General features: G+C 39.4%; 1 protein-coding gene across 1 annotated transcript in view; it reads left to right on the plus strand.

The window, feature by feature from the left end:
* The window catches only part of Gadl1 (glutamate decarboxylase like 1), a 168144-nt gene that overhangs the window by 33314 nt on the left and 119973 nt on the right, over positions 1 to 14857 (plus strand). The window contains exons 3-6 of the mRNA XM_048795378.1: positions 4092 to 4218; positions 6462 to 6552; positions 10106 to 10212; positions 11174 to 11298. Coding sequence (XP_048651335.1) covers positions 4092 to 4218; positions 6462 to 6552; positions 10106 to 10212; positions 11174 to 11298 — 450 coding nt within the window. The remainder of the gene's footprint in view (positions 1 to 4091; positions 4219 to 6461; positions 6553 to 10105; positions 10213 to 11173; positions 11299 to 14857) is intronic.

Consider the following 14857-nt stretch of genomic DNA (forward strand, 5'->3'; position numbering starts at 1 on the left):
CCCCCCCCCCCTCTCTCTTTCCTTCTTTCTTTTGCTTGGGATGGAATTGAAGGCCTCATCCATACTTCATAAGCACTCCCACTAAGTTTCGTCCCCCAACTCCTCTCTATTTTATTGTAAATATCCTTCATATTGCAAGTGAAAAATCAAACAGAAGGTTGAAAAGGCTATGAAATATCTTTTTATTAATCTAACATTCCTTCCCAGAATCTTGTCTGAGCTTAGACTAGAAATCTTGGGTTATTAAATCTGATCCCTGTCTGATACCAATTACTTATTCTAGGTTTGAAATACAAGCTCAAATTCAGTTTCAAATTGTTATTAGAACTACTAATAATAACATTGACTCTCAAGAGTATCTACTCCATGCTAGGCTCTGTTCTAAGTACTACCTCATATGTATTTGTGCATTTAATCTTTAATGTTGGTTAACAGAGCCTGGGGTGAATGGGGGAAACAGATATGGGGAACGGCTGGTCAAGGGGTGTTAACTTAGAGGAGAAATAAATTCCTTGATATTCTATTGCCCAATAGGGTGACTGTAGATAATGTACCATATATTTCACAAAAGCTAAAAGAAAGGATTTTGGATATTTCCATTACAGAGAAATGATAAATCCTTGGGGAAATAGATATGCTTTTCCTGATTTGAACATTCTTTGATGTATGTAAGTATTGAAATATCACATGGACCCCATAAATATGTACAATCTTTAAGTGTCAATTAAAAACTAAACATTAAAATTAAAAAACCCTAAAGACAGGTACTAATTACTGTCCCATTTTAGTGATGAGGGAAAAAGTTAGGCATACAGGGATCAAATACATTGCCCAATATCACCCACTAGTGAGTATCTGAGCTGGAGCTAAACTGCAGGCAATCTAGCATTAGAATCTTCGCTCTTTAACTTCTTCATATACCTCTAAAAATCACTAAATTACCTTTTATGACACTGATCAGTTTTCCTGTTGGAACTGGATTACTAACAAATGAGCATATGGGAGAGACCCTCCCATTATATTAGCAGGAAATAGAACTCATATTAAAAGGTTTTTGAATGTGGTGGTATTTATTCTGAATTTTTGGTCATATTCCTTTGAGAAAACCAACAGAATAGGTTAATATGACCTGTGAACTTGGAATAGTTATGTTCAAGGCAAAAGTGCTGATGGTATTTCTTATCCATTCAAATTATATATTTATAATTGCATATTTTTGGTCTTCTCTGTATTTGTGAAATACTTTGGACCTGGTTTGCATTGGAGCCCACTGCTCCTCTGGCAAGTATGTTTTTAAATTGGCCTTTATTCAGTCATTAAATATTAACTGAGTGTTAGCTACTGGTGAGGCATTATATTTAGCCCTAGAGGATACAAAGAAACATAAGATAAAGACCCAGCTTTGAACAGAATTCACAATCTAATTGGAAGGATAAATTTTCATTGGAAAAAGAGAAAAGAGGTCCCAGTGAGAATGTGATAAATGCTGTGAGTTTGGGGCAGACTTTAGGGATTTCACAGAAAAATGGGAACTTTGAACTTTGATGCAGAGTGTAAAGTTTGAGTAAGATTTTGATGGGTAGAGAGAAATCTCCAGTGGGCATGCTTCTTTCTAGGGATATTAAAGAAAGCAGAAATATAAACAATGGAAAGAGTATTGCAGAAGGCCAAGATGCACCCGAGTGCAGGGGTGCATGCCTACAATCCCAGCCACTCAGGAAGCTGAGGCAGGAGGGTCACAAATTTGAGGTCAGCCTAAGCAATTTAGTGAGACCCCATCTCAAAATAAAAAATAAAAATGGCTGGGAATGTAACTCAGTGGTAAAGTGCCCTGGGTTCATTGTACAAAAATAAAAGAAAAAAGAAAAAAAGAAATATGTATCGAATATAGCAAAGGGCTTTTTATTTTTATTTTTCTTTGGAAAGAAAGGCTCATACACAGGGTACTAATTGGAGTTGTGAGGCTTGTGATCCTAAGTTATCGATTAAGGAAGCACACATGGAACACAGTACGGTAGATGTGCAGGATGTCCATTCATATGAAGTTTGATTGAAAGCATTTAGGGGCTGGGGATGGAGGTAAAGTTTTTATACCACTAACTTGACCTTTGTCTGAGATTCAATAGGACACAATTAAATGGTGACCTGCAATACTCTTGGGGAGATGATTACTCCTAGTGCCCTCTCTAGTAGGCATTCTTTCTCAGCCATTTTTTAAAAACTTGATTTATAATTTAGATTCAGTAAAGTATACTCCTTTTGATGTGCAGTTTCATGAACTTTGACAAGTCATGCAACCATCACCACAATTAAGATATAGAACAGTTTCATCTCCCTCCCAATTTCCCCGTGCCCCTTCATAACCAACCACTCATGGCCCCTCCTGCCCCTGGAAAACCACTGGTCTATATTCTGTCCTGTAGTTTTTGTCTTTTTCATGGGTGTCGTGCAGATGGCATCATGTCAGAAGTAGCCTTTTGAGACTTGCTGTTCTCCCTTATCAAAATTCATTCGAGACTCATCCACACTGTGAGTGTATCCACAGACATTTCCGTGGGCTGTCTTAGGCACTGTGCTATCCCTCTTCCGGTCATAGCTACACCATCAGTTTAATTTCATGCTTCTCGCACAACTTGCTATTTTCCCCAACTTCCCACCTCCCAGGCTTCTCACTCCCTGGCTATTCCCTGGTCTCTCTCCTCCCCACTTCACAAGCAAACTTTTTTTTTTTCAAGATTGTCTACACTCCCTCCCTCCATTTTGTCACCTCCCACATCCTCACTTCACCACAATCTGGCCTCCACCCGCACCTCTCTAAGTCACACTGCTCTTGCCAAGAACACCTCCTTGTTGATAAATCCCATGAACACTTCTCAGTCTTTATCTCATTTGGCATCTCAGAAGTATTTGGCAGTGGCCACCATCTTCTCCTTAAAACATTCTTCATTTTTGGTTTTGGTGGTGTCGAGTTCTACTAGTCTCCCTTCCTGGCCTGTCCTCCACCTGCAAGGTGAGCTCCTGTGCCCATCCCTTAAGTGTTCCTGTGCCTTCTCCTCTTCTCTGTAGATTCTCTCTGGACTGTGACATCCATCTCTGACCCTGATCTTTAACAAGAGCATCAGACTGGGTGCTACACCCCTTTTGGATGTTCTAAGGGTGACTTAAACTAAGTCTAAGTCATCATCCTCACCCTACTTCCAAACAGACCCTTCTCCAGCTGTCTCGTTGCCACCATAAGATCTTGTGTCTAAGACAGAAACCTCATAATTCTCTTTGACTTGTCCCTCATTTTCATCCTAACCATCTTACTCATTTCCAAGTTCTATTGATTCTGCATTCGAAATACCTCTAGAAACCATATACTTCTTTTCTAAAGCACCTACCTTTATCCAAACAACCATCTTCTCTTGCCTGATCTATTATAGTTACCTCCTTTTTCTAATTCATTTGGAATTTCTACTTAGCAAGTGAAGTTATTGTCTAAAACACATATGACCATTTCCTTCCCCTATCTTGAACATTTTAATGAGTTTCTCAGCCAAAGCAAGCTCAGTAGTAGTTCTCATAAAGCCTGCCATGTTTTAGCTTTATCTCTCCACTTATTCATCTAGTTATTCAGTACCCCTGTATTGAGCACCTATTCTTTTGGAGGCTCTATGTTACTTGCTTGGAATCAGTGAATGAATAGACCAAGTTCTCCACTCTCATGAAGATTAGGTAGGTCATAATAAGTGAGTAACACAGTATTTGAAACATTATAAATGCTGCGGACACAATAAGAGAAAGGGAGACACTGATAGAGATTGGGAAATGGACAGGTAACTTTTGCTTGAGTCTTTTTTATTTTGTGTCACAACTTGGATATAGGTTCCTCCAGGAAATCTTTGAAGATCTGAGACCTCTCTTCTGTTCCAACAGTATCTGCATTATTCTCATAGCTCTTTTGTGCTGAAGTAGGGTGACATGCTCAGATCTCCACATCTCCCAATTATCTGGGAGCTTTGTAAGGGTCAAGTTGGTGCTTCTAACATCTTCCTGAACTTGGGCTTCTGCCATGCTCAGTTAATTACATGCTGTTGCTGAATCTCCAGGTGTGTGAGTGGCAGCCTCCTGAACAACTGAAAAAGCTTCTTGATTTGGAGGTGAGAGACACAGGTGAATCACATGACCAGCTGTTGAAACTCTGCCAGGATGTCATACGCTTCAGCGTCAAAACAAGTAAGAACCTCAGTTTACTTCCTTCAGCTATACTTCTGACAGGTTCTTAGATTTTTAAAGCATTTAGTTACCTCTTAAAAGAGCAATTCTGATAATGTTTATGGAATGAGAAACCTAGATTTAAAAAAAATAGTGGTTATGATGTTTTTACAGTGGTTCATTTAATTCCTAATCCAGATTTGTTGTCAAGTTCAAAGATAATAGTAAAAATTTTGGTGTTGGTGTTTAATGTAAATATTATCTGTTCCTTGCCAGTCTCCATCCTCCATCTATAAACAAGACCATATATTTTTATCACTGCTACTTATCATTTCTTGAGTTGGTCCAAACTGGCAAATGATATTTTGATTCTATGAATTTGCCAAGGGATTTTAAGTCTTTATGGCTTTTCTAGAATATGCAAAAAAATATGTTCAAGAACATATCTGTAATATAAACAGGAAGAGATTTATCTGGAAGACACTGATTAACTCTTGGCAGTTGATAATCGCTAAATTATTTTTATCATATCTGGCAAGATCAAAAAATGAAAACCTTCAGGCAGATATAAGCAAAATGAAAGTGTGGCAAGTTTTGCTGTGATTGCTTCACACTAATGCCAGCCACTGTGATATGTTCTACATGCAGTGGCTTGACATCAGTCCTACATGGAAGCACTCTTCCAACTTGACTGTTAATGACTTATACACCCAATGAGCAAATTTCAAAAGTGGGAGAATAACTTTCCAAAGTATGCATTTCTGTGTGTGATTGTGAAGGTAATCCAGTGCTGAAAACCATATAGGCATATTATGCTTTGTGAATTCTGACACTGGACTAAATTTAGTGGAAAGAACATAATAAAATCCTGGCTAAATATAATTGGTTTATATTCCCTTGGGAAAGTCTGGTGTATGTATCAAAAATTCAGTTAGCATTTCAAAAGCAGAGATACATATCTTATTATTATAGTGCATGTCAGAAGTGTAGAATGACATTTAATGCAGTAGATTTTTTAGTTTACTGGATATTTTCCATAATGTTACCATGGAAATCAATCATAAATTAACACAGAACTAAAAAAAAAATCTTATTAAAATTACTTGTAGCAATGTCTGGTTTCCTTTGCCAGATCAGAGGAAGTTTTCCATGTTTTAATTGAAAAGACATTTTCTTTTGAGATTTATTTTTTTCTTTATTGAATTCTTAGTTTAAAGAAGAAAGAAGAGCATTCAAGTTAAATTCTGTAAATTGTAATGAGGGGTCACTAACTAAAATGGTTCCTGAATCCTAAAATTAGAACTAGACCTCCTATCTCTTTGTTCCTTGTCCTGCTGAGCTTCCTATAACTGAGAATGTCGAGCCAGTTAGCCTGGTGTTTGGTGTGAATATCCGCACTGTGTTAAGCCAAGAACCTTTTGGGACCTTTCATATGAGAAAAAAAAAAAGAGGTGGAAAATTGGAACTAGATGTTGAATCTTAAAGGAGGCTGTGTTTGAAGTCAGTTGAATCATAAAGTGTAAGTACGCTGCACGATGAGTCATATCCCCATCTACATAATGCCAACCATACCATCCAATCTGGAAAATGCAAAGGCCCCTGGCAGCCTGTAGCCTGAGGTGAACCCTGTTGGTGAGTGAAATGCATTTGAAGTGAGGGAAGTCAACCCTACTACTTTCAGGAGATAAAGGCAGCAGGCCGTGGTACTTGGGCCAACAGTGTTCAGATCCATTTCTCAAGGGTTCGAGTTAGATGTGGATGGTAAAGAGCAGGATGTCATCAGAGCTCTTAAAAGAAGGCTCAAGTTTTACTTAGAAACATCAGGCAATAGAGAGGGTGATGAGAAAGGTCTTCAATATCACTTTCCTATAAAATTTTCTTTTGGATGTTTTTTAAAACTGAAGTGTAATTCCTATTTGATAAAGTGTGTAAATCTTTCATGTTCAGCTCAATAAATTTGCACACCTCTGTACATATGAAGCCACCACCCAAGTCAGGGTTGGGGACATTTCTAACACCCAGAGGCTCCTCAATCCCTCTCCCAGTCAACAGTTCCTTCCCCAGCATACCCAGAGTTCTAAAGTCTCTCTCCATAGGTGGATTTGCTGATTTTGGCTGATTTTGAGTGTCTTATAAATGGGATTATGCTATGCATATTCTTTTGTGTCTTGTCACTTTCATTGTCTGATGTATTCATGTTATTATTGTACTGATACTTTTTCTTTTGATTACTGTATAGTGAATACTTTGTTTTAAATTTACAGACCACCCAAGATTTTTCAACCAGTTGTATGCTGGACTTGATTATTACTCCTTGGCGGCCCGATTTATGACAGAAGCATTAAACCCCAGCATGTAAGTGCCACGTTCCTGGAATTTCTCACCTAACAAGGATAAGAGATGTTTTCTTAAATAGATGCAATTTTATTTCGTGAATTTCTGTTTAATGGTTTCTTTTATCATAAATCATGGGATAGTCTTATGACACCAGTGTTCAAGCAGCCATTTGAACAGTGGTACCGTAAGAAGGGTCAGGCAGGTAACCTCCATGTTACCTTCATTGAACAGAGGAGAACATGGACTAAGCAAATTTTCATTCATTCCTGCATGAAAAACCATCTGTGCTCAGTGACAGAGAGACTTTGAATAAAAATCAACCTCGATTGTGTCCTCATGAAGCATAAAATCTGGTGAGAGAAAGAGCCATGCTAGTAAAAATTGGCATTAATGTAAAATTCAGTCTCTTAAGTGCAGGAGAGGTGCACAGTGCCGTAAGTGTAAGTGGGGAAGTTTTTTTTCTAGTTGTGAACTTAGGAAATTTTTCTCTGAAAAAGTGACAGCTAAGAGCTGAAGGATGAATAACAGTTAACTGGGTGGAATGGGAGGAACCGGTTTCCAGTAGAAGGAATTGCACATATAAAGGCCCTGTGGTGGGGGCAGCATGATATACTCTATGAATGGAAAGGTCAATGTGGGTGTAGCTGACAGAGCAACAGGGAGTGTAGAGGAGGATAATATGGGGGAGAGAGATAGAAGCCAGACATGCAGAGCCTTGTGGAGTATGTTCATGAGTTATTCTAAGTACATTGGAAAGTTCTTAAAGGTTTCTAAATCACTGGGTGACATTTGCTATTAAAAAGATTGCTAGAAATTTGGAGAGAGCATTGGAGGAGATCTGTCAGGAAGGCATCTCCTTAGTCAGATGAGAGACCTTAGCAGTTTGGACTTAGGTGGAAGCAGAAGGAATAGAGAGGGGAAAAAAATATGTTTGGAAGATAAAATATGAAGGACTGGGATAATATGTTGGATGTTGGAAATGGGGACAAGGGGGAAGTTTCTAAGATAATACCTAGGTTTCAGGCTTTCATAGTTGGTTCATGGTCATGTCACTCATCGATACGGGAGGCCTTGGGAGAGGGGACCAGTTTTCAAGTATTCATTGGAAAAGCCCAGATCAAGAATTTAATGTTCAATTGTGGACATTTGAGTTTGAGTTATACAACAAGAAAGACCAAGTAATCTGAGACATATATGGGCCAGAAATTCTGGTATCTATAGGAAATAAAAAGTCATTGTGTGAAATGACGGTAATTGGAATGAAGAGTGGGTATGCACGAGATTGCCAAAACCAGTGATTCTCACTCCCCACTGCCCACTAGAGTCAACCTGGGAACCATTGAAAACAGAATTGGTGCCTGGATCCTACAGACCAATTAAATATGAATTTCCCTGTGTGTGCCTCATATAGGGATATATTGCATGTGATTTTAGTGGGCAGCCAGGAGAGAGAATCACTATCATGAGGAGAGAGCATAGAATAAGGAGAGAAGGGAGCTGTTTCCTTCTCGACTGGGCCTTGAGGGCATCCAACAATTAATTAGGAGGAGGAGCCAGATCAGCCCACAGTAAAGAGAGACCAGGAGAAAATCAAGGGGATAGGTATGGAAGCCAGGAGGAGAGTTTGTCTAGGGTCATATGTTATTGGGCAGTTAGCTAAGACAAAGACTGAACAGTGTCCACCCAATTACCACATGGATGCCATGGGTGACCTCAGAGATATTTGGTGCAATAATGAGAGCAAAAAACAGCTACCATATGCAGAAGAAGAGGTAATACATAAGTTGGAAAAGACAATAAGATTACACAACTCTGTGGCTGTGCATGGTGGCACATGCCTGTAATCCCAGTGGATCAGGAGGATGAGGCAGGAGGATAGTTAGTTCAAAACCAGCCTCAGAAAAAGCAAGGTGCTAAGCAACTCAGTGAGACCCTGTCTCTAAATAACATACAAAATATAGGAAAGGGAAGTGGTTCAGTGGTCAAGTGCACCTGATTTCAATCCCCAGTACCAAAAATAAATAAATAAATAACAAAGATTACATGACTTTTTGAACCCTTGGCTGTCACAGGTATTTAATCTGAAAAATTGAGAAATTTTTATAAGTGTTAAACTGCTGCCAAACTGAACCATCCATTCAAAATGTGGCTCATCCTTGAGTGTGTTCTCTATCATCCTCTCCACCTGCAAGCCCCTTTCCCAGATGTACAGTTGAGCTAGTTTTCATTAGTACATGTAATCCTCTTTGTTACAAAAAAAAGAATGATTATTCTATTAATATTTTAGGTACACCTGAATGTATACGTGTTTTTCGCACCTCTAGTATGTGTGTAAACTGTTTTCAAAGTGTGGTTGAAAACAGAGCCTATCTTGTTTTTTAAATGGTATAGTATTTGTAGAGTTCTTGGCACGTAGGTAGGTGATACCGAGTAGATATTTAATGTTTTTGCCTCCATTCCAAAGCTTTCCCTTCCAGATGTTAAAATAATTGCATCAAATTCTGTGACTATAAATCTAAATGAATCTACTTAGCCTACATATTTAGAGAACACATTTATTCAGATACAATTTAATGTAATCACCTAATTGAGTAGGAGATTAGAGATGTTTAGTCATCCTCAAGTTATATGGAGGAGAAAAGAGACTCAAACATTACAAAACAAGGTGCAATAACTGATGTCATGTGGGTTCCCTGGGAAGCCCTCTTTAGTGGATGCTCATTAAGGAGTAACCTTGTCCTGAACTTGAGTGGCTGGGAAAGTGGGGGAATAGGAGGCAGGAGTGTAGGGATAGAAGTCAAGCTGCTGGGCAGCCTCAATGATGATCTCTGGAGTAGATCTTGAGATCTCTGGAGTGACCAGTCATTATGTATGGACTGCCACAAGAAGGGATGTGATCTGGAGGAGGCGGCTCCCTGCAGCCGAGGCTTTCCCAGTCAGGGCTGATGTAGCAAGGCTTTCTGACAACAGCATTCCAGACTAGAGCCACAAGTGCTTCACGGAGGAGGAATCTGGATAGAGTTTGCAGTCGGATCATCACACAGTGAGAGCTGTTCCCCAGAATACTTCTCCTCTGTTTTGATTCATGGAGTGTGGTGGAGGGAGCCACAGTTAGGGGTGACTCCATGTAAAACATCTAGACCTGGCTGTTAGCATGCTCCTAGTAGTAATCCAATAAAACCTGGTTTCCAAGACAATGGTTTTTCTGTAACCAACATCAGCATCCAGTGCAGCATCCAAAGTATTCAAATACTGATACACCACTGCCTATGGCTAATACCAAGAATCTCAAAACCCTGCCTTGTTCTCTCCTCATGGAATTGATGGTGTCTTCTCAACTAGGGCTGCTGAAATAGCTTGCCTGTCTCCTACACCACTGGCTCCTGGCATTATCTAACCATGCCCAATGCTATTACTGAGGGAGCAATTCTTTATTTCCAATGGATGAATTTCCAAAGACGACCTACATCTCAGAAGGCACTTGGTTTAATAAAACTGTGCATTTCTTGGGACACCCAAGGGATGTTTTGACTCTAGTCATAGAAGTGAAGTGTTTTTTATATCTATCTAGTTATACGTATGAGGTGTCCCCAGTGTTTCTGTTAGTGGAAGAAGCGGTTCTGAAGAAAATGATTGAATTTATTGGCTGGAAAGAAGGGGATGGAATATTTAACCCAGGTGAGTACAATTAGTTATTGCCGTCACCCTTCCACTATGAACATCTAAAATCGTATTCATTTGAAAAAAAAAAAAACTCCTTGCAGATTTACATATTACAGAAAATTGGGTATTAATGATGCTACTTGGTAAGCAAATAGCTTATGCCTTTCTCCAGAGTGATAATATTTTGCATAAATGCTAAATAAATGACATACATACTTAACAAATAAAACGTCTACAATTTAGGATTTATGTCTAACACGAATGAACTTGTCTGCTGTTGGGAATTTGGAAAGGCAATGATAAGTCCTCCAAATTTTAAAACCAATTTTACTAGAGAAATTTCTTAAAGTTCATTTGTTTATCCTACAATTATTTTTTGACCCAGAGATGAGCATTTATTTTTATTTCAATTTTCTTGATCAGGGGACATACAGAAAGAATATTACTAATTATGTGAAGACTTGGGCCAGACTTGCTGGTGCTCACCTGCAATCCCAGCTACTTGGGAGGATGAGGCAGGAGGATCACAAGTTCAAGGCCAGCCTCAGCAACTTAGTAAAGTCCTAAGCAACTTAGGGAGACCCTGTCTCAAAAGAAAAAATAAAAAAAGGACTGGGGATGTGACTTAGTGGCTAAGTGCCCCTGGGTTCAATTCCTGATACAAAAAAAAAAAGAAAGAAAGAAAGAAAGAAAATTATGGAGACTTGGGTACGAAGCTCAAACACTGAAAGTTTTTAAGTGTGGGAAACCACTGAAATGAGAAAATAGACCAAAGCTTCTGTCTCAGCTGACACTGAAAAGTTCTGGAGTTGGTGATTAAGGAATATTAAGAGTAACGGGAGGAGGGTGGTACTTGGGTGCCTTTTACATTGGCATCTTTAGCCTAGAACAGTCATGAACATCCCTGCTTTCCACTGTATTCAGTACTTTAAGTAGTATAACTCCATGCCATGACATTTAAATTTTGTTTTTGCAGGTGGTTCAGTGTCCAATATGTATGCAATGAATTTAGCTAGATACAAATATTGTCCTGATATTAAAGAAAAGGGACTGTTTGGGTTGCCAAGATTAACCCTTTTCACATCTGCAGAGGTAAAACATTATTCTTATTATTAGACATACATTTTTCTGGGTATGCATTATTTAAGAGAACTCATTTGTTTGAGGACCCTTGTTGTAATTGTATCCTACACTCTTGTGATTAATATGCCTAGGTATAATATAATATTGCATTCCAAAGGGAATTCTGATGGGCCTAGTTTTGAAACCCTGGCCATCCAGTTTTGTACATCACCTTTTGAAAAAAAAATTATAGTATGTTACATTTTCTTTGAGTCAAGAATCTTTCATTTGAAGTGCTATCTTTGCATTTTTCTCTATGAGTATCCTTTGTCTTAGAACTTAGATGACCGCTACTGTTCTCAGCTATGTTTTCTACTCACATTTTCTTGTAAAATTGCTTTAATTGGCTAATATAATGGGTTCTTATTTTCATTTTCAAGGTGAAAGGAAGATATTTGGTAACAACATTGCACGCATGCGTGTGCACACACACACATACACACATACAATTTTATGTTGCCACAGTCTCCTGTCTCTAATCTTACACTTCACTGAAGTCCAAGGTCAGGTTGTAGATACATGCGTTGGCTTTGAGCTGGACTGGCTGGATTCAGTAACCATCCCCGTCACTTCCCATTTGAGTGACATTGGATAACTCGATTATCTTCTCTGTGCCTCAGTTTCCTAATTTGTAAAAATGAGTGTATCAATCCTCATGCCCAATAAATTATGCTAAAACCTAGTAGCTTAGAACTAAAACTATGTATTATCACCTATAAGTCTCAGGATAGCTAGGCAGTTCTGCTGTCCTTGGCTGGACAGTGCCTTATATGTCCAGGGACTGGCGGGCTAATTGCTGACGTAGGAATGGCCCAGCCAGGACAACTGCAGTGGCTCTCCTCCACCCCTTATGTCTATCAGCCCCTGGCATGTAGTCTTGGTATGTTCTCATGGCAGCCATGTAGGTGATCAACAATATGGTAACATACTGGGCTTCTTGAGTCCTAGCCTCAGAACTGACACATTGTCACCTATGCCTTATTTTCATGACAAAGTAAGTCTCATCTCTGAACCCAGATCCATGGGAAATAGACTATACCTTTAAGGAAACATGCTGCAGTCACCTGAAAGATATAGGTAGCAGTGAACAGCTGGGCCCATAAGGCAGCCCAGCAACTACATAATAGTCACTGATGAGTGAGTAGCTGCAAAGACTAAATGAATCTGGGACATTATGGATATCAAAAATATTAGCTACTATTAATAGGAGGAGAACAAGCCACCTATAAGACGTGGGTAGAAATGGATGGCACAGCTTAAGTATAGTCTTATCTAGAAGATTCTTATTTTCTCCTTTTTCTATTTCTGTGTGATTCCAGTGGATTCCTTTGTCCTTCTGACACTGCTTCCTCCCCAGGTCCCTGGAAGAAAGTTTAGCTTCTTCACCTTCTGTGAGAATACTAGGTCTCTTATCAACAACTTGAGGTGGGCAAAATCTGAAATCTCTATATAATTTCCAGCTGGGCTTTTCTAAATCTGTTATTTTATTCTAATTATTGCAAAACAACAAATTGTGCCCAGAGTGACCCAAAGTGCAAGGAAGTCCAGCCACCCCCATGTTTTCCTCCTGTCCTGTCTAACTGTCACTGTTTGCATCAGCACTAAGGTGCAGAGCAGGAGTTGAGTGGTAGGAAGTACCTGAGAGGAGTCCCCTGGGAAGTGTCATCTGTTCAGATCCTTGACCCAGCCACCCACAACCCTTCTTCATACTATGTTCTTTCTGTAGCAAGAGAAGAATAATAATGGGGACAACTGCAGAACATACCTGGTTATTTGGGATTATTGCAGAATAGGGCTTCCCTCTCCAGGTTCCAGCCTGGATATTTCAGTCTGAGGAAACTTAGTGGATCAGAAAAGCACCGACCTTTCAATGTTTGGGTCGCCAGTTCCAAGCCTGGGAAAACTGATGAAATGGGACCTGGCTGTCTGTTCAGTACTTTTACTTTTGCCCTTTTTTCATTTTGTTTTAAAATTTGCTAGCATTTCCTTTGTGGCATAATTGCCCTGGAAAGGGAGAAGAAATCATGTTGAAAGCCTAGACTAAACATCACACCTGGGAAAGACCTGTAACACAAGTGTGATTGGGGAATGGAGAGTTGCAAGAAATGGAATTCTTATGTCATTGTGAAACCAGAACTCAGGGATTCAGTGAGGTTGTTCGGCCTTTGTTTTTGTTTTTGTTTTGTTTTTCCCAAGAGGCAAAATGTATGCCATGGATAACAAGCCGGTAGAAGTTGGCGCCAGAAAATCCAAGAGCTGGATGTGAATTCCCCAGAAAAATTCCAACTCTGTGAGCCTACTGTGGCCTTGAATATATATTTTCACTCCCTCCCTCCAGACTCCACTTTGTAGCTCATGCCTTCCCTGATCTGTCTGAAGAGACTGGGGCATGGCATTTGCATTACTTTAATTTATAATTTAATAACCACCTTTACTCTTATTATAACAATTCAATCTATTCTCTTGTTAAGAAAAATTAAAGAATGTTGTTTTTACTAAATAGTCTTCAATCCTATGGAAGATTTTTGCTAGATCTTTGTTTTTTTGTTTGTTTGTTTGTTTGTTTGTTTTAGGTGTGTGGTCCATGGCCCAGAGGTTGTGTTCCTCTACTGTCTTATTAGGTGCCCCCCCACCCCTCAGTTTTCATGCTTCCCCAGGTGACTCTATCTCTGTCTTGCACCATTTTTGCATTGTTCAGGTTTGAATTTGGATCCAGCTATAGGTAGAGATCTGCAAGATCTAACAGAGTCCCCCCTGTGCTATCAATATGTCCAAAACAGCCTCCCAGGTGCTAAATGGCAAAGAGAAAGGAAATTCTGGAGAAAAGTAATTGAAGTCATAAATTTATGACTTGGTTTGTTCTTTGATATGAATTCCTTAGGCATGCTGAAATATTAGATTTGCAAAGTTCCTGAGTAATTCAAATCATTTTAGGAATCCACATAAAGTAGTGATCACTGACCGCCATTGAAAGGTGAAAGTACAGAGAAACTCACCTCCCATTACCAGTGACCAATGGGACTAGTTTATCTTTGTCAGGGTCCTTGCTGGAGGGGGCAATTGAGATGTTGGGGGTGCGTGGCTAAGGGTTGTCCCTCCTTACACTCTGTACCCTGGTGCCTCACTGAGTTGGGCTGGGATATTACCTCCAGTCTTCTCAACAGCACACAGGGGTACCTTGGGCTCTCCTGATAAGCATAAGGCTAAATCCATCCACCTGGATTCTTAATTCTGTCTCTTTAGGAATTGAACCTACAGTGTGTTTTTGAAGAGATCCCCTGGATTCTATTTCATTTCATTCTTCCTTAACATGTAACATTTATCAACTCCACTCTCCCTACCAGCTAATTTGAATATCAAAATAGTCAGCCCTGGAAGGAGTCCACATGTCCAGGGCACAGTGCATGTTGAGGAGAGAGCAGCAGTTCATTGAGAAATCCAAGGTCATAAGGGAAAAAAAAAAAAAAGAAATCCTTGCAGGAACCAGAAAGTAAAACTTCAGCTCAATGCTGTCTTTCATGTAGGCACTTTCTGTTTT

The sequence above is a fragment of the Marmota marmota genome, unplaced genomic scaffold, assembly GCF_001458135.2.
Source record: "Marmota marmota marmota unplaced genomic scaffold, marMar, whole genome shotgun sequence".
NCBI classification, from domain to species: Eukaryota; Metazoa; Chordata; class Mammalia; order Rodentia; family Sciuridae; genus Marmota; species Marmota marmota.